General features: G+C 44.9%; 1 protein-coding gene across 5 annotated transcripts in view; it reads right to left on the bottom strand.

Moving 5' to 3' along the window:
- TBC1D14 (TBC1 domain family member 14) overlaps window positions 1-25513 on the bottom strand; it is a 167263-nt gene that overhangs the window by 20738 nt on the left and 121012 nt on the right. For all 5 annotated transcript variants that reach the window (XM_063923731.1, XM_063923722.1, XM_063923740.1 and 2 more), the window contains 8 exons: window positions 20864-20982; window positions 19990-20072; window positions 15756-15873; window positions 13027-13133; window positions 11810-11890; window positions 9679-9773; window positions 8113-8184; window positions 7809-7937 (listed from right to left, as the gene is read on the bottom strand). In XM_063923731.1, the coding sequence (XP_063779801.1) occupies window positions 7809-7937; window positions 8113-8184; window positions 9679-9773; window positions 11810-11890; window positions 13027-13133; window positions 15756-15873; window positions 19990-20072; window positions 20864-20982 (804 nt within the window). The remainder of the gene's footprint in view (window positions 1-7808; window positions 7938-8112; window positions 8185-9678; window positions 9774-11809; window positions 11891-13026; window positions 13134-15755; window positions 15874-19989; window positions 20073-20863; window positions 20983-25513) is intronic.

Genomic DNA, 25513 nt, shown 5'->3' with positions numbered 1-25513 from the left:
AAGGTGATAACGCAACAGCCAGTTATTTTTCATATCTGTAATGACTGGCTGGTGCGTTATCACCTTGCACTTATCACTTCTTTATCGCTTCTCCAAACTTAAGGGGGATACACATGGAGCGATTTTTACTGAATTTCTAAGCAATCTGACTAGACACGGAGCTGACATCGCTCCGTGTATAGGGTTGCCAGCTCCGATACGCACGCTCCCTCCCGTGTGTCGCTATTGCCGGCTCTAGATTTGGCATGCATGCCAAATCTAGTCAGGTCACGTGAGCGCCCTGTCCCCCCACCTGCGCTCAGCAAACATCGCGCTGAGTAGGGGGGAGAGATGTGTGCTGAGCGGTCTGTGATAGATCGCTCAGCACACAACTCTACGTGTGTACCCCCCTTTGAATACATCTGCCCCAGAGTTTAAGAACCACTGATATAGACAAAGTGCTGTCACACACTATTAATTATTAGCGTAGAGAAGGGAATACAATCACTGGATAAAGTGCATTTCGCTAATGAGTTTAGGCTACGTGCAGTCTAAAGCCTATAGAATGTTAATCTAACTGTTAACCGACATGACTACCTGTCTAACAACCTGTTATCCTAGAGATCCGCCATCAGGAATAGTACTACCAAAGTGCTAGAATTTTCTTACACAGATATTTGCATAAAATATGGCATTGTTTTTCAACATTATTCACCACACAATATGGTGGCGATATACAAAAACATACAATAGCAACAATAGTAATGAGAACAAAATGCAACGTATACTATATTGACTAACACTGAATTGTGACACACATTAGCTGTAATTGCTTGTATTAAAACATTATTCTGGTTTGATGCTATGACAGTATTCATAGTGAGGCATCTGTATTACACCACCACCAAAGGTAAGGTACCACCCACATACGAAGTATCTGAGAGAATCATAGAACCATGGTACACTGATTACTATGGGGGTAATTCAGACCTGATCGCATGCTAGGTTTTTTTTTGCAGTCCTGCGATCGCCTAGTCACCGGGCTAAACTGCGCATGCATCGCAATGCGCAGGTGCGTTGCACAGGTACAAAGCGGATTGTTGCTGAGTGATGGGTTTTACGAAGAGTCCATTTGCACAGCCGATTGCAAGGTGACTGTCAGGAAGAGGGCGTTTGTGGGTGGCAACTGACCGTTTTCTGGGAGTGGTTGGGAAAATGCAGGCGAGCCTAAGCGTTCACAGGGCGGGTGTCTGACGTCAATTCCGGTCCTAGGCAGGCTGAAGTGATCGCAGCGGCTGCTCAGAAACGGCACAAGACCTGTTCGTACAGCTCTGCTACACATGCGTTCACACACTTGTAAAGCTAAAATACACTCCCCTATGGGCGGAGACGATGCGATCGCAGGACTGCAAAAATGGCCTAGCGAGCGATCAGGTCTGAATTAGGCCCTATGTACAGGATGTAGTCTGGAGACCGCCGGTCACAATACCTATCCCTACATTCCGCACACTTATACTCCTTTCACATTGCAAAAAATAAGAATTTACTTACCGATAATTCTATTTCTCGTAGTCCGTAGTGGATGCTGGGGACTCCGTCAGGACCATGGGGGGATTAGCGGCTCCACAGGAGACAGGGCACAAAAGTAAGCTTTTAGGATCACATGGTGTGTACTGGCTCCTCCCCCTATAACCCTCCTCCAAGCCTCAGTTAGGTACTGTGCCCGGACGAGCGTACACAATAAGGAAGGATCTTGAATCCCGGGTAAGACTCATACCAGCCACACCAATCACACCGTACAACTTGTGATTTGAACCCAGTTAACAGTATGATAACAACGAAGTAGCCTCTAAAAAGATGGCTCACAACAATAATAACCCGATTTTTGTAACAATAACTATGTACAAGTATTGCAGACAATCCGCACTTGGGATGGGCGCCCAGCATCCACTACGGACTACGAGAAATAGAATTATCGGTAAGTAAATTCTTATTTTCTCTAACGTCCTAGTGGATGCTGGGGACTCCGTCAGGACCGTGGGGATTATACCAAAGCTCCCAAACGGGCGGGAGAGTGCGGATGACTCTGCAGCACCGAATGAGAGAACTCCAGGTCCTCCTCAGCCAGGGTATCAAATTTGTAGAATTTTACAAACGTGTTCCCCCCTGACCACGTAGCTGCTCGGCAAAGTTGTAAAGCCGAGACCCCTCGGGCAGCCGCCCAAGATGAGCCCACCTTCCTTGTGGAATGGGCATTTACAGATTTTGGCTGTGGCAGGCCTGCCACAGAATGTGCAAGCTGAATTGTACTACAAATCCAACGAGCAATAGTCTGCTTAGAAGCAGGAGCACCCAGCTTTTTGGGTGCATACAATATAAACAGCAAGTCAGACTTTCTGACTCCAGCCGTCCTGGAAATTAAATATAAATATATATATATATATATATATATATATATATATATATATATATATATATATATATATATATATATATATATATATATATATATATATATATATATATATTTTCAGGGCCCTGACAACGTCTAGCAACTTGGAGTCCTCCAAGTCCCTAGTAGCCGCAGGCACCACAATAGGTTGTTTCAGGTGAAACGCTGACACCACCTTAGGAAGAAACTGGGGACGAGTCCGCAGTTCTGCCCTGTCCGAATGGAAAATCAAATATGGGCTTCTGTAAGACAAAGCCGCCAATTCTGACACTCGCCTGGCCGAGGCCAGGGCCAACAGCATGGTAACTTTCCATGTGAGATATTTCAAATCCACAGATTTGAGCGGTTCAAACCAATATGATTTGAGGAATCCCAACACTACGTTGAGATCCCACGGTGCCACTGGAGGCACAAAAAGGGCTGTATATGCAATACTCCCTTGACAAATGTCTGGACTTCAGGAACTGAAGCCAATTTTTTCTGGAAGAAAATCTACAGGGCCGAAACTTGAACCTTAATGGACCCCAATTTGAGGCTCATAGACACTCCTGTTTGCAGGAAGTGCAGAAATCGACCTAGTTGAAATTTCTTCGTGGGGCCTTCCTGGCCTCACTCACGCAACATATTTTCACCACATGTGGTGATAACGTTGTGCGGTCACCTCCTTCCTGGCTTTGACCAGGGTAGGTATGACCTCTTCCGGAATGCCTTTTCCCTTAGGATCCGGCGTTCAACCGCCATGCCGTCAAACGCAGCCGCGGTAAGTCTTGGAACAGACATGGTACTTGCTGAAGCAAGTCCCTTCTTAGCTCCCGAGGCCATTAGTCCTCTGTGAGCATCTCTTGAAGTTCCGGGTACCAAGTCCCTCTTGGCCAATCCGGAGCCACGAGTATAGTTCTTACTCCTCTACGTCTTATAATTCTCAATACCTTGGTTATGAGAAGCAGAGGAGGGAACACATACACCGACTGTAACACCCACGGTGTTACCAGGACATCCACAGCTATCGCCTGAAGGTCTCGTGACCTGGCAATACCTGTCCCGTTTTTTGTTCGGGCGGGACGCCATCATGTCCACCTTTGGTCTTTCCCAACGGTTCACAATCATGCGGAAAACTTCCCGATGAAGTTCCCACTCTCCCGGGTGGAGGTCGTGCCTGCTGAGGAAGTCTGCTTCCCAGTCGTCCACTCCCGGAATGAACACTGCTGACAGTGCTATCACATGATTTTCCGCCTAGCGAAAAATCCTTGCAGTTTTGCCACTGCCCCCTGCTTCTTGTGCCGCCCTTTCTGTTTACGTGGGCGACTGCCGTGATGTTATCCCACTGGATCAATACCGGCTGACCTTGAAGCAGAGGTCTTGCTAAGTTTAGAGCATTATAAATTTGCTCTTAGCTCCAGTATATTTATGTGGAGAGAATTCTCCAGACTTGATCACACTCCCTGGAAATTTTTTCCCTGTGTGACTGCTCTCCAGCCTCTCAGGCTGGCCTCCGTGGTCACCAGCATCCAATCCTGAATGCCGAATCTGCGGCCCTCTAGAAATGAGCACTCTGTAATCACCACAGGAGAGACACCCTTGTCCTTGGATATAGGGTTATCCGCTGATGCATCTGAAGATGCGATCCGGACCATTTGTCCAGCAGATCCCACTGAAGAGTTCTTGCGTGAAATCTGCCGAAAGGAATCGCTTCGTAATAAGCCACCATTTTTACCAGGACTCTTGTGCAATGATGCACTGACACTTTTCCTGGTTTTAGGAGGATCCCGATTAGCTCGGATAACTCCCTGGCTTTCTCCTCTGGGAGAAACACCTTTTTCTGGACTGTGTCCAGAATCATCCCTAGGACCAGCAGACGTGTCGTCGGAACAACTGCGGTTTGGGAATATTTAGAATCCACCCGTGTTGTCGTAGAACTACTTGAGATAGTGCTACTCCGACCTCCAACTGTTCTCTGGACCTTGTTCTTATCAGGAGGTCGTCCATTTTCTTTGAAGACGAATCCTCATTTCGGTCATTACCTTGGTAAGTACCCGGGGTGCCTTAGACAATCCAACGGCATCGTCTGAAACTGATAGTGACAGTTCTGTACCACAAACCTGAGGTACCCTCGGTGAGAAAAGGCAAATTTTGGGACATGGAGGTAAGCATCCCTGATGTCCCGGGACACCATATAGTCCCCTTCTTCCCTTCGCTATCACTGCACTGAGTGACTCCATCTGGATTTGAACTTTTGTAAATGTTCAAATATTTCAGATTTAGAATAGGTCTCACCTAGCCTTCTGGCTTCAGTACCACCATATAGTGTGGAATAATACCCCTTTCCTTGTTGTAGGAGGGGTACTGTGATTATCACCTGCTGGGAATACAGCTTGTGAATTGTTTTCAATACTGCCTCCCTGTCGGAGGGAGACATTGGTACAGCAGACTACAGGAACCTGCGAGGGGGAAACGTCTCGACATTCCAATCTGTACCCCTTGGATACTACTTGTAGGATCCAGGGGTCCTGTACTGTCCCAGCGTCATGCTGAGAACTTGGTAGAAGCGTTGGAGGGCTTCTGTTCCTGGGAATGGGCTGCCTGCTGCAGTCTTCTTCCCTTTCCTCTATCCCTGGGCAGATATGACTCTTATAGGGACGAAAGGACTGAGGCTGAAAAGACGGTGTCTTTTTCTGCAGAGATGTGACTTAGGGTAAAAAACGGTGGATTTTCCAGCAGTTGCCGTGGCCACCAGGTCCCATGGACCGACCCCAAATAACTCCTCCCCTTTATACGGCAATACATCTTTGTGCCGTTTGGAATCTGCATCACCTGACCACTGTCGTGTCCATAAACATCTTCTTGCAGATATGGACATCGCATTTACTCTTGATGCCAGAGTGCAAATATCCCTCTGCGCATCTCGCATATATAGAAATGCATCCTTTAAATGCTCTATAGTCAATAAAATACTGTCCCTGTCAAGGGTATCAATATTTTTAGTCAGGGAATCCGACCCAGCCACCTCAGCTCTGCACATCCAGGCTGAGGCGATCGCTGGTCGCAGTATAACACCAGCATGTGTGTGTATACTTTTTAGGATATTTTCCAGCCTCCTATCAGCTGGCTCCTTAAGTACGGCCCTATCTGTAGATGGTACCGCCACTTGTTCTGATAAGCATGTGAGCGCCTTATCCACCCTAAGGGGTGTTTCCCAACGCGCCCTAACTTCTGGCGGGAAAGGGTATACCGCCAATAATTTTCTATCGGGGGAAACCCACGCATCATCACACACTTCATTTAATTTATCTGATTCAGGAAAAACTACAGGTAGTTTTTTCACATCCCACATCATACCCTTTTTTGTGGTACTTGTAGTATCAGAAATATGTAACACCTCCTTCATTGCCCTTAACGTGTGGCCCTAAAGGAAAATACGTTTGTTTCTTCACCGTCGACACTGAAATCAGTGTCCGTGTCTGGGTCTGGGTCTGTGTCGACCGACTGAGGTAAATGGGCGTTTTACAGCCCCTGACGGTGTTTTAGACGCCTGGACAGGTACTAATTTGTTCGCCGGCCGTCTCATGTCGTCAACCGGCTTGCAGCGTGTTGACATTATCACGTAATTCCATAAATAAGCCATCCATTCCGGTGTCGACTCCCTAGAGAGTGACATCACCATTACAGGCAATTTGCTCCGCCTCCTCACCAACATTTTCCTCATACATGTCGACACACACGTACCGACATACAGCACACACATAAGGAATGCTCTGATAGAGGACAGGACCCACTAGCCCTTTGGGGAGACAGAGGGAGAGTTTGCCAGCACACACCAAAACGCTATAATTATACAGGGACAACCTTTATATAAGTGTTCCTCCCTTATAGCATTTAATATATATTCATATCGCCAAATCAGTGCCCCCCCTCTCTGTTTTAACCCTGTTTCTGTAGTGCAGTGCAGGGGAGAGCATGGGAGCCTTCCCACCAGCATTTCTGTGAGGGAAAATGGCGCTGTGTGCTGAGGAGAATAGGCCCCGCCCCCTTTGCCCCCTTTTCGGCGGGCTTCTTCTCCGGAGTTTGTGATATCTGGCAGGGGTTAAATACATCCATATAGCCTCAAGGGCTATATGTGATGTATTTTTCGCCATACAGGTATTATACATTGCTGCCCAGGGCGCCCCCCCCGCGCCCTGCACCCTCCGTGACTGCTGTGTGAAGTGTGCTGACAACAATGGCGCACAGCTGCAGTGCTGTGCGCTACCTGATGAAGACTGAAAGTCTTCTGCCGCCTGGTTCCGGACCTCTTCAATCTTCAGCATCTGCAAGGGGGGTCGGCGGCGCGGCTCCGGGACGAACCCCAGGGCGAGACCTGTGTTCCGACTCCCTCTGGAGCTAATGGTGTCCAGTAGCCTAAGAAGCCAATCCATCCTGCACGCAGGTGAGTTCACTTCTCTCCCCTAAGTCCCTCGATGCAGTGAGCCTGTTGCCAGCAGGACTCACTGAAAATAAAGAACCTAAAAACTTTTTCTAAGCAACTCTTTAAGAGAGCCACCTAGCTTGCACCCTGCTCGGACGGGCACAAAAACCTAACTGAGGCTTGGAGGAGGGTCATAGGGGGAGGAGCCAGTACACACCATATGATCCTAAAAGCTTACTTTTGTGCCCTGTCTCCTGTGGAGCCGCTAATCCCCCCATGGTCCTGACGGAGTCCCCAGCATCCACTAGGACGTTAGAGAAATAACCCGGTATCGACCCGGCATATTCAATCAGTGTGCGATGTGAAGGGTTATTCCCGCATTGAATACCAGGTCAGGGGCAGCATAAACGGATTCCTGAGTCAATGCGACCTGGGACCCGTTTACTACATGGGGAGAGGCGGCGCGGAGATGAGCTCATCTCCCAGCGCCACCTTCACCCTCGCCCCCACTGCAACCGCTCCTGCATATTGCCGGGTCGGAAAACCAGCGCAGAGGCTCCAATGCTGGATCCCACCCGGGAAGGACCAGTTTCCAATTACCGGGTGGGATCCAGCATTGGAGATCTGAAAGGGTTATTACAATCCAGACAGTCGGCATGCTGGCTAGCAGGGACTATTCTTACTCGTGGGTGTCCGAGGGGCTTGCTGCGCTTGCCCCTAATCCCCCCCACCATCACCACCGCTGGCATACCACCGCCGGGATCCCGCCGTCTGTATGGTGACCAGCAGGCTTCTGACCGCCGGTCACACATACCCAACCCCTATGTAGAATGGTGCAATGAACATTGCTTATTTTTTTTCCACTTAACACAGACTGTAGAGTAAACCTTATTTTTTTGTCCTTACAGCGAATCTCAATCTACAGCATTATATTCTAAAATAACAAGAACTTGACAAGGATGTGCTAAGACTTACAAGGCCATGGTCCACTCGGAAAAATGCCATCTGACAGGGTTTATTTAGGAGGTTTGAGAAAGCGATAAAGGCATCAGCCGTATCTAGGTTCAGGATCAGCACAGCAGCGATAAAGGACATGCCCTGTACCTGGGATAGGGAGGAGAATGAGATGCTATCAGCAACAAGGAACGGCAGGTTCTGCAGCACAGATGGCAAAGCAGGACAAATATTTATTGTGCATGTCATGATCCGCATCTGCAGCACAAGATAAAGTGCTGTTATTAGGCCAGAGGAGGAAATGTACATTTCCAATTATACTCACATAGCCAACGTCAGGTCTGTAACAAGTGTAGGCCCCTAGAATACTGTGCAGCATATCGTGATAAGGGCCACCCTGAAATGAGACAAACGATGAATAGGTACGATCATCGCTCCAGTCATACCAAAAAGAATATTTAGTTACATCATGACTTAAAGAGGGCACGTAGCAGCCTCTAATGCCCAGGTCACATTGGATGCTTTTAATAAACAGCAACTGGATTTTTTCAGATGAACAGTAAAGTGCGTCTCCTGAGACTGCCCCCGTACAGTACAAAGATTGCCATGATAGGCAGCTGCAACTGTGCTTGTATATATGTATGTATCAACATTGTTTTTGGCGAGCCGTCCACACGCTTTTAAGCTGAATGACCGGTGTGTTACTCCCCACTTATCCATCTTACTCTTTTCTCCCCCACCCTCTCCCATATACACCTAAACCATTAACTATTACGGACTTATTCTAAAACACTACATAGTAGGTAAATAGAACTGGTAACTGGAACCCCTACTCTCACGGCTGTTATCAATAAGATCCTCTCAGTTCTCTTTCCAGGCTGTAGTCTCCCTCAACCTCCTCTCTTATTTCTCCCCTCACTATCCGTGTCCCCAGCATGCTGGTAATGGTGCATGATATTCTGCACTGAGACTGTTTTATGGTCACTCGTGAAGTGGTCTTATTTCAGTATTTCGTCCATTCCCTTGTATGTTGTCGTCTTGCTAGATTGAAGTGGTTATGTTTCCACTGTGACTGACCGTAGAAGTAATAAAGTGTACCGCATAGGATGCATTACTTGTAACTTGCATAACCAGTCAGTTATATTCAGGACTGGCTGCCCCCCAGACCTTCCAGTTTAGAGGCTGCCATCCTCGCCTTTATTTTCCTTGCTAACAGGGCTGGAGTAAGGTTCGTGCGGGCCCCTACCAATAAAATAGTCCATAAGATGTGCTGACAAGGTTAGTAAAAAGTATAATGTGTAAATACGCCCAGTACCACACTGTAGTGCCCCCAGGTTACAGTATGCCACACCGAAACACCAGCACACACACATACCCCAGTGATGTTACTATATGTGGGGGCCCAGAATGTGCAGGCCCCTGAGCAATAGCCCCAACTGGCCCGTTTGTAATCTAGTACCGCTTGCTACCTTTTCTTTACCCTTCTATTTCCGGTTGGCGTTGCATGTGACATTTCTGTTTTTTTGGGGTATAACACCACATGTATTTTCTTGCTCTGATGCATTTTAAGTGGATTTCTACAGATTGATGCTCTTATTTTTTATTTGCGCGAGTCATTAGCACTAATGATTGTATGTGTCGTTCCCTAGCTTTTACTTTAGAGAAATCGCAAATACGAGACGGGCATTTGTACAAAGCTGTCTGCCCAGTACTGGCTATGCTCAACCTCTGCTAGGTGGTTTAAAGCCAAGTTGAAAATGGAATGAGAACAGAATGCTGAGACTGCATTCTGCTTATACAATATTAGGTCTTTATTCATGCAAGAAAAAAGAAAAAAAAAAAACAACACACAACAACAAAACTATGCATTGGATGTCACATGATGACATACCTTTTGGAAAATACACAGATTTGGGAACGTCCTGGATATATCCAGTTTTATTAGCTCCAAGCTGGCCTCCCGGTCTGCCGCAGACAAACCGGAGTCTACCAAGGAAAAACAAAAACAAAACAGTTAAAAATAGCTAATTACCACCTAAGCTGGTCATACACTATACAGTTATCTGGCAGATCATCTGCCAGATCTGGGTGGTTGGAATTAAAATCTGGTAATGGATGAGGGCAAATGCTCCCAAGCACTGGAAAATCCAAATAACTTGTCGTTCATACAAATTGGATACATCACGGATGATCTGCCAGATAATTGTATAGTGTAGCTCTAGTTACCCTCAAGTTGTCATAACAATGTTATAATAATGTCATAATAATGTTATGTCAAGACATAAGATGTCATAATATGCAGGCAGATAAACTCTCCTTTAGTAGCAATTTATTCCAGGTTAGCGAGGTATCAAACTATCTATCGTACATAGCCATACCATGTAAAACTGTATCTTATCTGTACATGGGAAAAAATTATTTGCAATTTAAAAAACTTTCAAATATTTATTATAGGGTGTCGTCGCACAAATATTAGCTGGACATGTGCAACGACGAATGGCCATAGCTTTTCCTTTAATCCTGCTGACGTAGGTACTGTAGATAGCAGGAAGGACTAGCTTTCTTGGACAGCCTAAAGGTGCATATACACTTGCCGAGAAAATGAACGACGTCGCTCATTTTCACCCTTCCTGAGTGGCGTCGCTCATTTTCTCAGCAAGTGTGTATGCCGCAGCTGACCACCGGTGCGTGGATCCGCGGGCCTTTAACGACACTCGCTGTTGGCAACTAAATTTGGACCGGCGTCCAAGAGTTGCCTGCACGGCCCGGCCACTGTGTGACGTCACTGAGCAATACGAACGTCATATCGCTCAGTGTGTATGTCCGGCCGAGGACCATCCCAGGCGCGGGAAACACTAGGCGACGTTGCTCAGAGCACGTCGACTAGTGTATACACACCTTGAGGACATGGAACAACAAATGGAAAACAATTACATTGGTTCCCAGCCACATCAGTTCTGTGATTGGTTTTCACTGTGATCACACTAAGTGCTTGCTTGCAGGAACAATCCTATTAGCAAGACCTCAGCAAGGTAGAGTAAAACCGCAAAATCCCTCTGGTCATTATGGGTCAAACTACCTCGGGTGAAGAAGGGGTTAAAAAAAAACCCTGAATATCTTGTCGGTAGTACTTTATGTAAAAGTAATAGTACTGGCCACCACTGGCTTTCCCTGCTGCTGATTTAACAACGATGCATTTTACCATTCCAGCACCTAGGTTCTCTCTGCACGACTGTACAAATCCATGGTACATAGAGAGAGGTGCAGCCAGAACATTGGTCAGCCTGCCCCCACCTGTATGACTATTCTCCATGCTGTGTACAGAGGGGTGGGCGACGAATAGCTGGGTCTGTAATGGCACAGGCGCCAGGAGACTGGAAGCATACAGCATTTAAATGCATGGGGAGGGGAGTGGCAGCCATGTTGGTGAGCAGCAGAAAGATAAATAAATCATATCAATATGTATAGTGTTGGTGAGGAGCAGCAGAAAGCCACCTAAGCCATAGTGATCTGTATAGTGTTGGTGAGGAGCAGCAGAAAGCCACATAAAGCCATAGTGATACGTTTAAGGGCCCTACACACTGGCAGATAACACCGCACGATATGAACGTTCTCGTTCATATCTTGCAGTGAGTAGGCACCAACGATGAGCGGCCCCGCGCTCGTTCATCGTTGGTGCCCCGTCGCTTATGCATGCAGGCCAATATGGACGAGAGATTGTCCATATTAGTATGCATTGCTATGGCGCCAGGGGGAGTGAAGAAACTTCACTCCCCCCGTCACTGGCTGGTCACCCAGTCTGTAGGGCCCTATAGTGTTGGTGAGGAGTAGCAGAAAGCCACATAAGCCATAGTGATACGTATAGTGATGGTGAGGAGCAGCAAAAAGCCAATAACCCATAGGGATATGGTGGTGAGGAGCAGCAGAAAACCACATAAGCCATAGCGATATGTATAGTGAGGGTGAGGAGCAGCAGAAAGCCACATAAAATCACAGCAGTGACAGACTGGGGAAACTATTACCTTCATTTTCAACTTCAGATCCTCCCATGCTCAGTGATTTCCATCGATCCTTAGCACGAGATAAGCATATGTCATAAAGCTCTACAAAACACATAATACACAATTACTCTTTCACAACATTCTATAATAACTTTCCACAACAAACAGTAATGAAAGGAAACCTCGTAGGCTACTGATTTTATATTATAGACCTCCTTACTTCTACTGTCACACAAATGATTTGTTAAATACTTAATACTTCTAGGGCCAAGTGCTAATCCTCCAACACCACAAACTCAGATGAGAAAAGGACAATGTTACCTAAAGATGATGGAAGATGTAGATTTGTATCCTTATCTAAAACAGTCCATCTCCTTTCCAATCTCATCACCCTAAGGATTTCCCAGGGAAAAAACAAGCAAGAGGGAGACTGACAACACCAGGTGCTAACAAATTCTGTAACCAGTAACATTATTGGACCAGTCTCTTGCAGCGTTCCACCAAAGTCTAACGCAAGCTTGGACAGTTAGAGTCAATACAGATTATGAGTAACTACACTAATCACGATACCTGGCCTCTCATACCTAATAGACACATACAAATCATGTAATAATTATTGATATTTAAGAAAATTTTGAAGGCCATGCGGCTTTCTTATTGTAAATAAGATATTGGGGGTCATTCAGAGTTGATCGCTCGCTAGCAGTTTTTAGCAGCCATGCAAATGCTATGACGCCTCCCACTGGGAGTGTATTTTAGCTTAGCAGAAGTGCGAACGAAAGGATCGCAGAGCGGCTACAAAATAATTTCGTGCAGTTTCAGAGTAGCTTCAGACCTACTCAGCGCTTGCGATGACTTCAGACTGTTCAGTTCCTGTTTTGACGTCACGAACACGCCCTGCGTTCGGCCAGCCATGCCTGCGTTTTTTTGATCACTCCCTGAAAACGGTCAGTTGACACCCAGAAACGCTCATTTCATGTCAATCACTCTGCGGCCAGCAGTGCGACGGAAAAGCTTCGCTAGACCTTGTGTGAAACTACATCGTTCGTTGTAATAGTTTGTCGCGCGTGCGCATTGCTCCGCATGTGCAGAAGTGCCGTTTTTTGGCATCATCGCTGCGCAGCAAACATTTTTAGCTGGCGATCAACTCGGAATGACCCCCCATTGTGCACAAACATCCTGGTCTAGTACATAATTTAGTGAAACAAATCTTAAACTTAAGCAGATTCCGGTCTTACCGTGTGTGATATTTAACTCATTGCCAATTGCCAAACTCCAGACCTTCCCTCTGACACTAGGTGGGATTCCCTGCCACCACAGCTCCCGGACTTTCCGAGAGCAGCACCTATTGCAGGAGGGAAAGCACAAGCATTTTCTTCACAAGTGTTTCACCCAACACATGGCGCTACGTTAGAGCATTAGGGTGTTACGTATGAGATCATCTCTGCTACAGTCACCTATAGAAAACTGCCTATCTCCACAGTGGACTCAGTCAATATATTTAAAAATGGATTAGATAAATTACTAACCGAAAGAAATATCTTTAAAAAAAAAGAACGTATTTTAGAAATATTGCGAATTATAGCTGTTAAACTTATTAACATAACTACACCAGGGTCACTATATTTGAACTATACAAACTAGTGTAAATCACAGGTTGAACTCGATGGACAATTTGTCTATTTTCAACCTTATTAACTATGTTACGTGGCTCCTGGTGGACCTAGGTCTACCCAGTCCTCTACCATACAGTATTACAGCGAGGGACAGGATGGACAAAGTCCTCTTTTGCTGCTAGCTGATATCATAAGCTCAGAGCCTAAGGTATCGGGAAGCAGCTGCACATCCATGATGTCACAAGGGAGGGCAGGAGAACTGGAATAGGGGGATAATCCAAAATTAAGAAGAGTAATACTGCAGCAGCCACGGTCTATTGGAAGGACTAGCTAAAGAACCATCATTAAGCCTGTGGTGTTATGTAAAAGGTGACCATTTAAATGATGTAATAACACCCACAATAACAAAAAAATAAAGATACATTTCTAAGTCAAATAGTAATATTCTATGGAAGTCATTTCACAAAGCGCACACAATGTGAAATGTGCAATAGCATTGATTGGCACCAGTGTGTCTCAATAGTCCACCCAGCGCAAATCACGGTAACCTTTATTTACGAGAAGAGGCAAACCCCCCCCGAAAACAACAATCTGCGCACAAAAGTGTTAATGCCACTTGAAAGTCCTTCAGTACCACACATCTCAGGTAATTTGCTGTTCCTCCTAATACAATACTATGTTATAAATTAAATCTTATGTTGGCATTTAACAATTCTATCTTAAAAGAGAGAGAGAGAGAGAGAGAGAGAGAGAGAGAGAGAGAGAGAGAGAGAGAGAGAGAGAGAGAGAGAGAGAGAGAGAGAGAGTATCAGCCAATCAGCTCCTATAGTTGTACAGGCTGTGTTTGAAAAATGACAGTTCGGATTGGTTGGTACTTTATCGTGCCAGCCGACAATGCCACCAGCCGGAATGCCGGCAAAACAGGACTAACCCCATGACACCCATAGAGTGGGAATAGATCCTGTGGAGAGTGCAGCAAGCCCGCAGCGTGGTGAGCCTGAAAGGGTACTCCGAGCTCGCCCCGCTGCCGGCATTCTGGCGAGTAGGATGCCGCCGTCGGGATATGGACAATCAGTATCACGCCCGCCAGTATACCATACTGAATGTGTATGATGTACCTAAAATAAACTAAAACTTTTAGCTTTATCTGTCCTGCATGCCAAGTCATATTTCAGTACCAGGAGACAGGAGCAGATTGGGATGGCAAACCAGCCCTGGAAATTTATGGAAGCAGCCCTAATGGGTGTGTGGTCTGATAGGGGGTGGGGTCTGTTGAGAGGGCCGGGATCTATCCTCATAGGGTCTGACTGTACGCAGTTGCAGCCATCCTTACGTGTTTTGCTGCAGTTGTGTCGGAGACCAGGGTTAGACTGGGATATAAAAGTGGCCCTGTACTATTGTGTAGAAGTGGCCCGACATGGGCAGCACAAGAGGTATAACATACCGTGTAGCCATGGCAACATCACTGGATGGCAGAGCTGCTGCACTGCAGAGATGGAATAACAGAATGAATGGGGACAATGCAGTATAGAGTGTGGTGGGCTGCCTGCCATGTGGCGCCACATGGCAACACACATAACGCGCCCAACAGACACATCGACCTACCAAGAATCTTCCTGGTGAGCCCTATGGCCAATCCGCCCCTGCCCAGAGATCAACATTGAATCTACTGCAAAAAATGCAAAAATTGAGCATAGAAAGCTAGAGCTCCACTAATCCAGGTGATTAGCTTGGTAATAGGACAGCTCTGAAATTCTGCATTCACCCCTACGTATTGCCTCTTACTTTTTAAGCAGAGCTACAGCAGAAGAGCGTGTGTAACATTTATTTGTCCTCAATGCTACACAGATACAAAAATAAAATTACTTTCTGGATACAGTTGTCCAAGGTACATGTACCAGTACTTTTCATAAGAATAGGGCTAAATACATTCTACATAACCAGCATGCACATAACTTTATGCTGCTCTGATATAGTGGATATGGTATAACTATCATTCGGGGGGGGGAGTTTGGTCAATTGAATTAACTGTGAATTGTGGGTGCAAAGGTCCTGGAACATAAATCCTACGAGAAGAGGACAGCGTAGAATTTTGTTCGCTGCCAAAGAGGAGCACAAACACGCACACACACAAACACACAAACACACACAAACAATGCAGCTGCATTTTAGGTGGTAGTGTATATCACAAATATATATATGTGCACTCCTGCATTTCTCGTATCGCACCTCCAATTGCTGTTAACGGACTCAACCTATCCAAGTGTAAAATAGCACACGTGAAATATGCATTATTGGCAAATTACTGTAGCAGAAGTATAATGCCCCCTCGGCGGCCCAGGTTCTCTTACAAGGTTTCCCAGTTGGGTAGAATTTCATTGTTCCACGTTAAAGCAGCGTTTCCAATACTTTCTTCCAGTTTACACCTCTCCTCCAATTGTTTTTTCCTTCTCTGGGCCTCTTTGTATTCTGAAATCAAAAAGTATAATTAGAAAAATGGGACATGCTACAAACTGGTATTAGGGCCACAAAAGCTAAAGAGCAGGAGATGTTAAAATTGCCGAGATGAAAAGGACATTTCTTCCATACTATGGGGACATCAGAAACCATCTGCGATCAGCTCATTTTAAATGAGGGATCTGGCAGGAGGTAAAAAGATTTATCAAATCTGGGCACAGAAACACAGCTCACAATGACAGCCTGTCACGTCTATTCTGGAATGCCAGAATATTTGTAAGTCTCCCAAGCAGGCTGATGTATAATATATGTACCAGTGGTTTGGCCTACGTTGCCAGGACACTCTGGATTACAGCATTTTTTTTGAAACTTGAAACATGTAACATGTAACATGCAAAAGGCCGGAATGAAATATCCATAACTGGACCAATTATTTTTGTAAACTGTGCCAGTATATTATACAGAACCATATACAACATACGGGCTACTGGGCCTTCTTATGTAAAATATAAGTACACAGAACTCCCTGTAAACTACTCTTAGGGGTATGTTATAGCCTGCAGGACAAAAAAAAAAAAAAGTTCTTCATGAATAAGTGAAGACTTCACTACATTATTTATATAGAACGGTCTACATTGCACTTACTGAGGCAGCTACTAGGGAACTTTTGTAAAGGCAGGTCACAGGGGTTGCAATCCAGCACCAGTATAAAAACACACCTGGAAGATCATTCCGCGTTATACTTACTATGGTTTTGACCTGATCTTTAAAATAACAGTGTATCCCCTGGTGGGCCTATAGCAGGTCTGATACAGAAGAGTCACTATTTATCTTTGGTACCTCACAATCATTAAACAAATTTGTTCCGATTTAATCTCATCAACATCGTACAGTATATATGGCACATAACTTTTCTTTTTTTTTACTCATAAAACATGTCCGTATACCTGGATAATGTCTGTAAAGTCCAGTTCAACACTTCATATTTGCAAACTACTTTTAGATTAGAAATCCAACCTCATGCAAGATATTCTAGGTAGTGGAGGCGCCCCTCACAAATAGAACATTAAGCATGCAACGGTGATTTATGCAGCCTGGTGGGTCCATCAAAACAACCTGGTTCAAAGGAATGTGAGGGCCACCAGCTATGGCTGACCTGCACAGTGGGGCAGACGTATTAACCTGGAGAAGGGATAAAGAAGTGATAAATCAGTGATAAGCGCAAGGTGATAATGCACCAGCCAATCATTACAGATTTGGAAAAAAAAATGACAGGAGCTGATTGGCTGGTGCTTGTGACCATCACTGCTTCATCCCTTCTCCAGGCTTAATACGTCTGCCCCAATGTGACAAAACTAAAGCAAATTACAGTTGGCTGCTGCTTTCAGTCCCCAGGATCTCTGTATCAATGTAGACAAAAAGAATATTTCTAATGGATGTGTGCATGTAATACCCCTTTTCCACTAGCGTAGCACGGGTCGCAGCAGTGTCGCCTGACACGGCTGCGACCCGTGCTACAGCCCCCTGCAGACAGCGCTCACCAACCCGGCAATTGCCGGGTTGGTGACACGCTAGTGACTCGGCAGGGGCGGAGCTGGGAGATCACATGATCTTCCAGCGCTGCCCTCCCTATGCACTGTGAACGGGAGCTGTGTCGCCTCGGCGCGGCTCCCGTTCACACTAGACAGCTAGCCGGGTTGAACACGTGTTCAACCCGGCTAGCTACCCAGGTAGGATTCCCGGATCACTTGATCCGGGAATTTGCCGGGGGACCCGTTTCCACTAGGGAAAAACACGGGTAAATGCCCGCCCCCGCGCATTTACCCGTGTTTAAAAAAGCTAGTGGAAAAGGGGTATAACAGGGACTGGTTTCTGAGTGTGCATAAAGGCAATGTGAACGTCAGGAAGAATTGATGGTAGAGATGAATATCAGAGAGAGAGCAGGGTAGTAGCTGCAGACAGGCGGCACTCAGACACTGTATCCTGGCATTCAATCTGTCATGTATGTACATAATGCAATGAGTTACTGGCTGTATCGCCTCTGTACACCATTACGCGAGGCAGGAAATGTACACGGTTAACGGACTTCTCCCGCCTATGAATAAAACATGCACATTTGCACGAGTGTCTACAGAACTCTGTATTGATCGGACTGTTGGACATTTGTCAGGATACAAGTTCCAGACAGAAAGTTAATCAAAGACCTTAGCGACTAGCACTCATTAACCCAAGGTTTTCCAGATCGGCTCACATGCCCAGAGCCAGTTGTCCTTATTTTAAAAAAGATGAATCTGGGAAGTTAAATTACTATCTGTCCTGGCAAATGATTTTGTAACAGCTGTTTTTATTGCATACGCCTATAATGTCATTTTTTATCCAACAATATTAAGGAACCGTAACATAACGAAACGCAGATTTTTCCAAATTAAACCGGGGTAAATATAAAATCTATTTCACAGGTAGGCAATGTCTGGCAGCCCATCTGCTGTGGAACTACACATCCCAGCATGGCCTGACACAGTTTTAGCATGTCCTTACTGAAAAGCTGTGTAGGGGGGATTCATTTCCTAGCATGGTAATGTTTTTTTTCCCATAGCTCTTTAAGGCTATCTAAAAGGTGCAATTCTGGCTAAACGCGGATTTTGCGATTTCCCTTGAACTCCCTGGAGCCCAGAACCACAGCTATTGACTGTACACGGTGCAATTTTGACTATGTACAATTTTGACTATATATAAATTTTGACTATACTAGAAACTAGATTGTACATAATATAGTCAAAATTGGCTTGCCAGCAGAGTCCATCTTTTCTTGCAATACCGACCCTGCAGGAGCGCGCATCGGTATCGCAAGCTGTGTACACACGGTGCGATATGTGCTAACTTTTTCTTACGATTTTGACTGTATGCTACCAACTCTATTTCCAGTCCTTTAGACAGTGTAAGGGAAGGCAGAAGGTGCAGGCAAGCAACGTGGTTGGGGAGAGTAAGCAAATAATTGGTTTCCGGAGAGGTAGAGAGAAAATGTGAGCTCCAGTAAAGGTAGAGAAACACCTGAGAGTGAGTAGTGAAGCAGAGGAGAACAGTGGGTGAGAGCGGCTGGATGGCAGCATTTCCCAAAACAATCTGAAGTTGGAAAACTCTCGTCCATCGGCTTCAATGAAGGCAGCGCCATCTCTGTGTGATGCATTATTGTCTAAACGGGTGGTCTTCAGTATGCCGGCTGTCGGGATCCCCGACAGCCGGCATACAGACACTTATTCTCCCTCGTGGGGGTCCACGACCCCCCTGGAGGGAGAATAAAATAGTGTGGCGCGCGTAGCGTGCCACCGTGCCTGTAGCGTGGCGAGCGCAGTGAGCCCGCAAGGGGCTCATTTGCGCTCGCCACACTGTCGGTAAGCCGGCGCCGGTATGCTGGGCGCCGGGAGCCCGACCGCCGGCATATCGTAGTGAACCCGTCTAAACACCATAAATATCCAGTGCAGTACAGAAAGAAATACAGCCATCAGCCCTAGCCTTTTAATACACTGCAACTATAGCAGCATGTGCGAGACAAAAAAAAAAAAAAAAAGGCATGACAACTGTTGAAACTAACGAGAAGTGAGCCAATGCAAATTACCAAAATGATGCAATACTTTAAAAAAAAAAAAAACCTGCAAATTGTAACTTTCAACATTTGACACCCAAACTCCTGCTTGGACATTTTGCATCATTTTGTACAGGACAGCACCTGATGGATTTATTTTCCCCCTGCCGTAACCAGATGCCATAACACAGGAATAAAAAATAAACAGTTTTTGCAAACAGCAATCTTTTTACATCTTTTTTTTTTTTTTTTTTCATACATTGCTGAAAGCAGACTGGCTGCTGGCGGAATATAGATCTATGGCTCTCTAGATGATCATATATATTTAAATAATCACTGAGTCACAAACCTGTAACATTACTGAGAGTCTGCGCTCCTCCTAAAAGACATATGCAAACTTCACTCACATAACCCAATGCAGTCATATAAACACAGACTGATCACCCACTGTAGGCATATTCCAATTCTCTCTGACACTGAGGATCATGGGAGTTGTAGTTGGACAGCGGCAATGCACTGACCATACTGGTCTGTATAGGATTTACCTCTCCGTTTAGCTTGGGCCACCATTTCTTCATATTCCTGTCTGTGCTTCTGGGCCTCCTCTGCTGGTTTGGCTGGCAGGTTTCTGGGAAGAACAGACACATTGCTCGGTCAGTGTGCATATGCCTGAACGTACCAACTACACATTGGCTGTAATAAGGAGCACCAGTCACACAGTGCTTCATGTTCTGCGCTGATCTAATACGGATGCATTAAAAGAGCATCATTAGAAAGTACAGTACAGAAGGTTTTATTTACACAGTGCTCATTCAAAGACCACAAACAAAAAACAGCAAACATTGTGCCGCGCCATTATATGCTAGACGTGTCCTCGCTTGGGGGGGAGCTATGAGGGAGAGAGGTGCCTCCTACTCCTCTGCCTGCTATATGTTCCAATCTGGGTATATAGTAAAGATCTGTTGCATCTCAGGATAACAAAAACACCACAGCCCTGCACCAAGCTATAAATACATAGCAGAGCATAACAGAACCAAACAAAGCCAGAAAGATGAAGCAACATATAGTAATTAGCTGCAGAAGGTGGTGTAAGAGCCAATCATTTTAAGTAATTTCAAGTGTGACAAAAACTAAAAACTAAAAAAAAAAAAAAAAGACTTATTGGAGCAACAATTGAATAGCTCCAATAGATGCCCAACAAGGAGCACAAAGAACAACTGAATCCGCCCCAATGCATGTACACTATGGTGAACTGGAACTCCCCACTATGTAAATATTGTAGTGACAGAAGAGGGGTAGTGACTGACATTGGCTTACCAACACAAAAAATAATAATAATTTAATGACGGGTGAAAAAGTGACTTATTTTTTATGGTCAGTAAGCTTTTTGTGATGTACAATAAAACAGGTATCACTCACGCTGGCCGGTCTTCCAATATAAGAGCAGTCGTGGACAGGGGTTCAAACACCAGGTTCTTCCTCACATTCTGTTTTGGAGATGGAGACTTTGAAGTGCATCCTATTCGCTCTTCATATTCCTGGAGAAACAGACACAGATGACAATTAATATTGTGTGCTTGCAGAAAGATAATTGACAGATGTATTGTAAGTAACTGATTGCATAATCCTTTCATAACAATCTCTGTATAGATCATTATTGCTACTCTGGCTCTGTGTAGAACCATGGTAGTACTGAAGGGTAGTAATGAAGAAATGAGCGGCAGCATTTTCATTTATAAATTTAGAAACAAAACAAACAGAGGAAACGCAATGTTCTAAATACTGTCCTAGTCTAAACAAAGATACTGGATGATATAACAGCAGTCTTCACTAATGAACAAAGGATCTAGCGCTTTAATAAACATTGTAACTATTTCTGCATAAACAGAAGTGAGATAACATATCGCCGAGGTCACCAAACATCGACTATGCCAACTAAATCATCTACTGAAGTTTGGAAAAAGATATAGCAAAAAAATAAAAAATGCACCAATATGCAACTCTCATATCATCCCCTTTTGCCCCCATGTATTGCACCAGCTATTTAACCTTGCCCACCAGCTCCTACTCATTCCTTCAGTGGGTCTCCATGTCCCGGAATACCAACCCTTACCTTCACTCAGCTCCTGGTACAGCTGCGCTGACAACTACAGGAGAGCACTATCAGAACAGCTTTGTGGAAGGTTCTAAGTCCTGGTTCTGTGAGCAAGTGTGACAAGTGGCAGCCAAGCATCTAACCCACATACAGTAAAGCTTTTGTCTCTTGTATTGGGCAGGACACTTCCCTGCATGCTATCAGACTCTGCGGCCTGGCAGACAAATGCAAGAATTAAGTTAATTTAATTTTCTTGAAGTACGCCAAGACAGCCTTACATGATTGTGTTAACTCCTTAGTCAGCCGAGTATAGACAGGGCGGAGAATCAGCCTTGTAGAATGCTCCCTTAGAATCCTGCCACCTCACACCTCATGCCCACTCATCACATAGGCCTGGGTAAACAATGCCAGATCCATCCTGCAAGAGGCTATTTGGATAGAGCATGCCCTATATGGGGTCCCATAGGAAGGACGAACAGCTGGTCCGGCTTTCTGAATTCATCCACTCTGGAAAAAGTAAACCGATGTGATCCCAGAGTGCTACAAAAGCAATGATAGGAGGGTGAATAGTCTGCACGGCTTCCTCCATGAAGGTAAAATTTGAGTCCGGTTACTAGTAAAACACCAAGCACAGGCAACTGAACCTTCAAGGTAGTGAGGGACTGGGCCCCTGTTGAAGACAGCCTGAAGAAAATGAAGAACATGGTAGCAGGAATTAGAATCAGTCTCTGCAGCACCGGATGAATCTCCTCTAAATTCCATAGTAAACTGAAGAAAAACGGTTTCCAAGCTTGAAGATGCACACCAGTCACCTAGTCAGAGACTCCGTCCCCCACATCTCTGGAACGAGCTGCTCAATCTCCACAGCAAGCAAGAGGTGGTGGTCAAGGTCTGGTAAAAATAATTGGTCTCCGATGCAGAAGATCTAACCGGTGGCAGAGGCCAAAGTTGTTCAGTGGAGCCTACATTGAATGACCTCGGTACCCTCCACAGCTACATTCAGGAAATGATATCTAAAACATATACTGCACAAGTCTGAATTTTCATGGAACAGACAGAGAAACATTACTTGCACTCTGGTATAATTCTGTAGTAATACTGATCCACTTTAGTGTTCTGCATTTTTGCCATCAGATGAATTTGGGGGAAGTCCAAATTCTGGACCAACTGAAATAGTTCTCTGTGCAACTCATCTCCTGGAAGGGTCAAACATCAGCCGAGACAATGAGCTGTGCTGATGAATGCCTGCCACTTATGGTGCAGACAAGGAGAACAGATTAAAGGGCCCCATACAATAACGCAACATGTCCGACCGTCATGTCGCAGGCGATCACCCCGGCAGCCTCCCAGGTGGCAGGATCAGCCAAGATACATCGTATGCTGTGCTTTTGCCTACGATGTATCCTGGGCGATCGCAGCCATGCCTGCAGGGTCAGACATGATCGTTAGTGCAGCACGGTCAATCTGGAGGATCCGATCCGGTGCTCACGGGAACGCACATCGGATCGGATCCACCTCCAAAATGCCCGATTTCATCTGATATATCGGGCCGAATGCCCGAAATCGGGTATTATCATTCTAGTGTATGGGGCCCTTAAGTCGTACGCATGATAGACACACTACGTACGCAACTTGGGGACAGAACAAAAAAAAAACCAAAATATTAAAAAACCCATCCAAGTTAAAAAAAAATAAAAATAAAAAAAAGAAGGAGAACAGAAGGAGGAGGAGGCGGAGGCGTTACACTCCATTTAATCAGTCACACAGACAAGGAGTTGATAAGGATAAAAGTAATAGCACTCCTATTTAAAAGGATACATCAGAGAGGTCCCACTGGATAAATAACAAGTATGATCCCATAAACAGACAATCCCTTATGGACAATTTGTAGTGCCTTTCAAAAAATTCTAATATTAACTGTTACTTGGCGAACCTCACACCGCATCTGGACACCTTCTGAAAGTGAAAGGAAAGCCGTGACCTCTTGGACAAACACTGCCTGGACAATCACACAGGGTACTCATTGCGGTCAGACTGACAGATTACCAGTGTCCAGGCTACTGCCGGCAGCAGGTCCAATATCACATACAGACCAACAGCTGAAACTGCACGGATTACTAGGGCATGCTGGTAAATAGAGTTCCAAAATAACTGCTATTGGCCTAGGAAAGACCTTCGTATTTTACTCCTGTGCTGAATCTCTTCCAACATATGTTACCAACTATACGCTGTTCCTGTAGTCTCGGCCAAGTATGAGGATCTGCCCTAGTGACGCCAGCACAAGGGGAAAGGCACAGGGGCAAAGTGTACCAAGTTGACTAGAAATGCATTAAAATCAAGATAAAGAGCACTGTAATAACAATCAGTAGTATCACTGACTCTTGTGCTGTAAAACCAGTAAATGTTCGGGGAGGATGCAGGGGCTTTTTATTACATCACTTGTCCACTGCTGAGGAGTCCTTTATTAATGCACCAAGAAAGTGCACTCAATCAATCAAACGCACATGAGCATTTGCCATGGCAGCTATAACCATTAGTATATTAGGAATCTAGTCCAAGGCTGGAGGAAATACAGAATTTAGGAGTCTGTCAAACCTAGGAGACAGCAGGACACAGGAAAGAGAATCATTAATTAGCGGCAATATAAAGGACACCCACGAGTTAGGTACAGGCTGTAATTTATCAGGTGTGTTGGCCCTGGTTTTCCTGGCACCCGTCCAGCACTCACCTACTTAGAGTGCAACTTAGAGCCAAAACTTTGTCCCTTTTTATGACACAACCATGATAACAGATGCAATACATGGCGGCTGTCAGAACTAAACGCGGAGATACTCTGAAGTACAATCTGAGACTTCAGACTCTTGCATTTATTGCATTGGAAGAAGAGCACCAGGAATGGAATTGTGCACAATACAGATCACTATGGGGGAGATGTACTAAGGCTTGGAGAGAGAAAGTACCAATCAGTTCCTGTCATTTATCAAACACAGCCTGTAACATGGCAGTTAGGAGCTGATTGCTTGGTACTTTATCTTTGGCCACAGCTTTTCCTCAATACAAAAATAAAAAAAATTTTTTTGTCATATTAAATCATACATACACATTATAAAATATCTATCTATATATATCTATATATATCTATATATATCTATATATATATATATATCTCTATCTATCTATCTATCTATATCTATATCTATATCTATATATAACACATATATATATATATATATATATATATATAGTTTTGTATTTTTTTTTGCTGGCACAGTATGGGATATAATCTTTCTGCTCTCACTGTTGCATTAATTATGCACAACGCTCACTGCCTTACCATATGGTGTAAGTTTACAAAACGGAACTCTTCAATATAATTAAACCCCTTAATCTTCAGCCGTTTTTCTCCCTGTTTAGCCTTCCTATCGACCACTATGTGAGGCTTCCAAAAGAGGCCAGCTTCAGGCTGCACAATGCGAATGACCAGAAACAGGGATCACTTCCAGCTGACCCTCGTCAGGGCTCATTCTGATGACAAACACTTCTAGTTGCCCAGACGGAAGCAGATAGGTAATGCAGTACTGAAACCATATACCGGTATTTAGACATAAACAGCCAGGGCATCTCTAGGTCTTGGTTGGCTTCAACAACACAAAACATGCCACTAATAAAATACAAGGGATGACTACAACAAAAAAATGGGTTATTGTTTTAAGCAAGGACACGAACATAAATAAATGATAGAACACTATCCAAATCCCAAAGGAAAGGAAAACATACTGTATATAATTACCTAAGTCACAGAACAGAAACGTAGAATATACAATATAAGCAATATACACATATTTAAGCCCTGTAATGAAGCAGTTTAAATGTCCTTGGAGAAAGGCAGAGTAGACAGAGAAATAGGTACAGTGATGAGGTCTTATACATGCATCTATGCCCGGCAAGGTCACCTGGAATAAGGTGGGGATGCC

The sequence above is a fragment of the Pseudophryne corroboree genome, chromosome 1 (genome assembly GCF_028390025.1).
Source record: "Pseudophryne corroboree isolate aPseCor3 chromosome 1, aPseCor3.hap2, whole genome shotgun sequence".
Taxonomy (NCBI): Eukaryota; Metazoa; Chordata; class Amphibia; order Anura; family Myobatrachidae; genus Pseudophryne; species Pseudophryne corroboree.
This window is presented reverse-complemented; position numbering and strand designations above follow the sequence as displayed.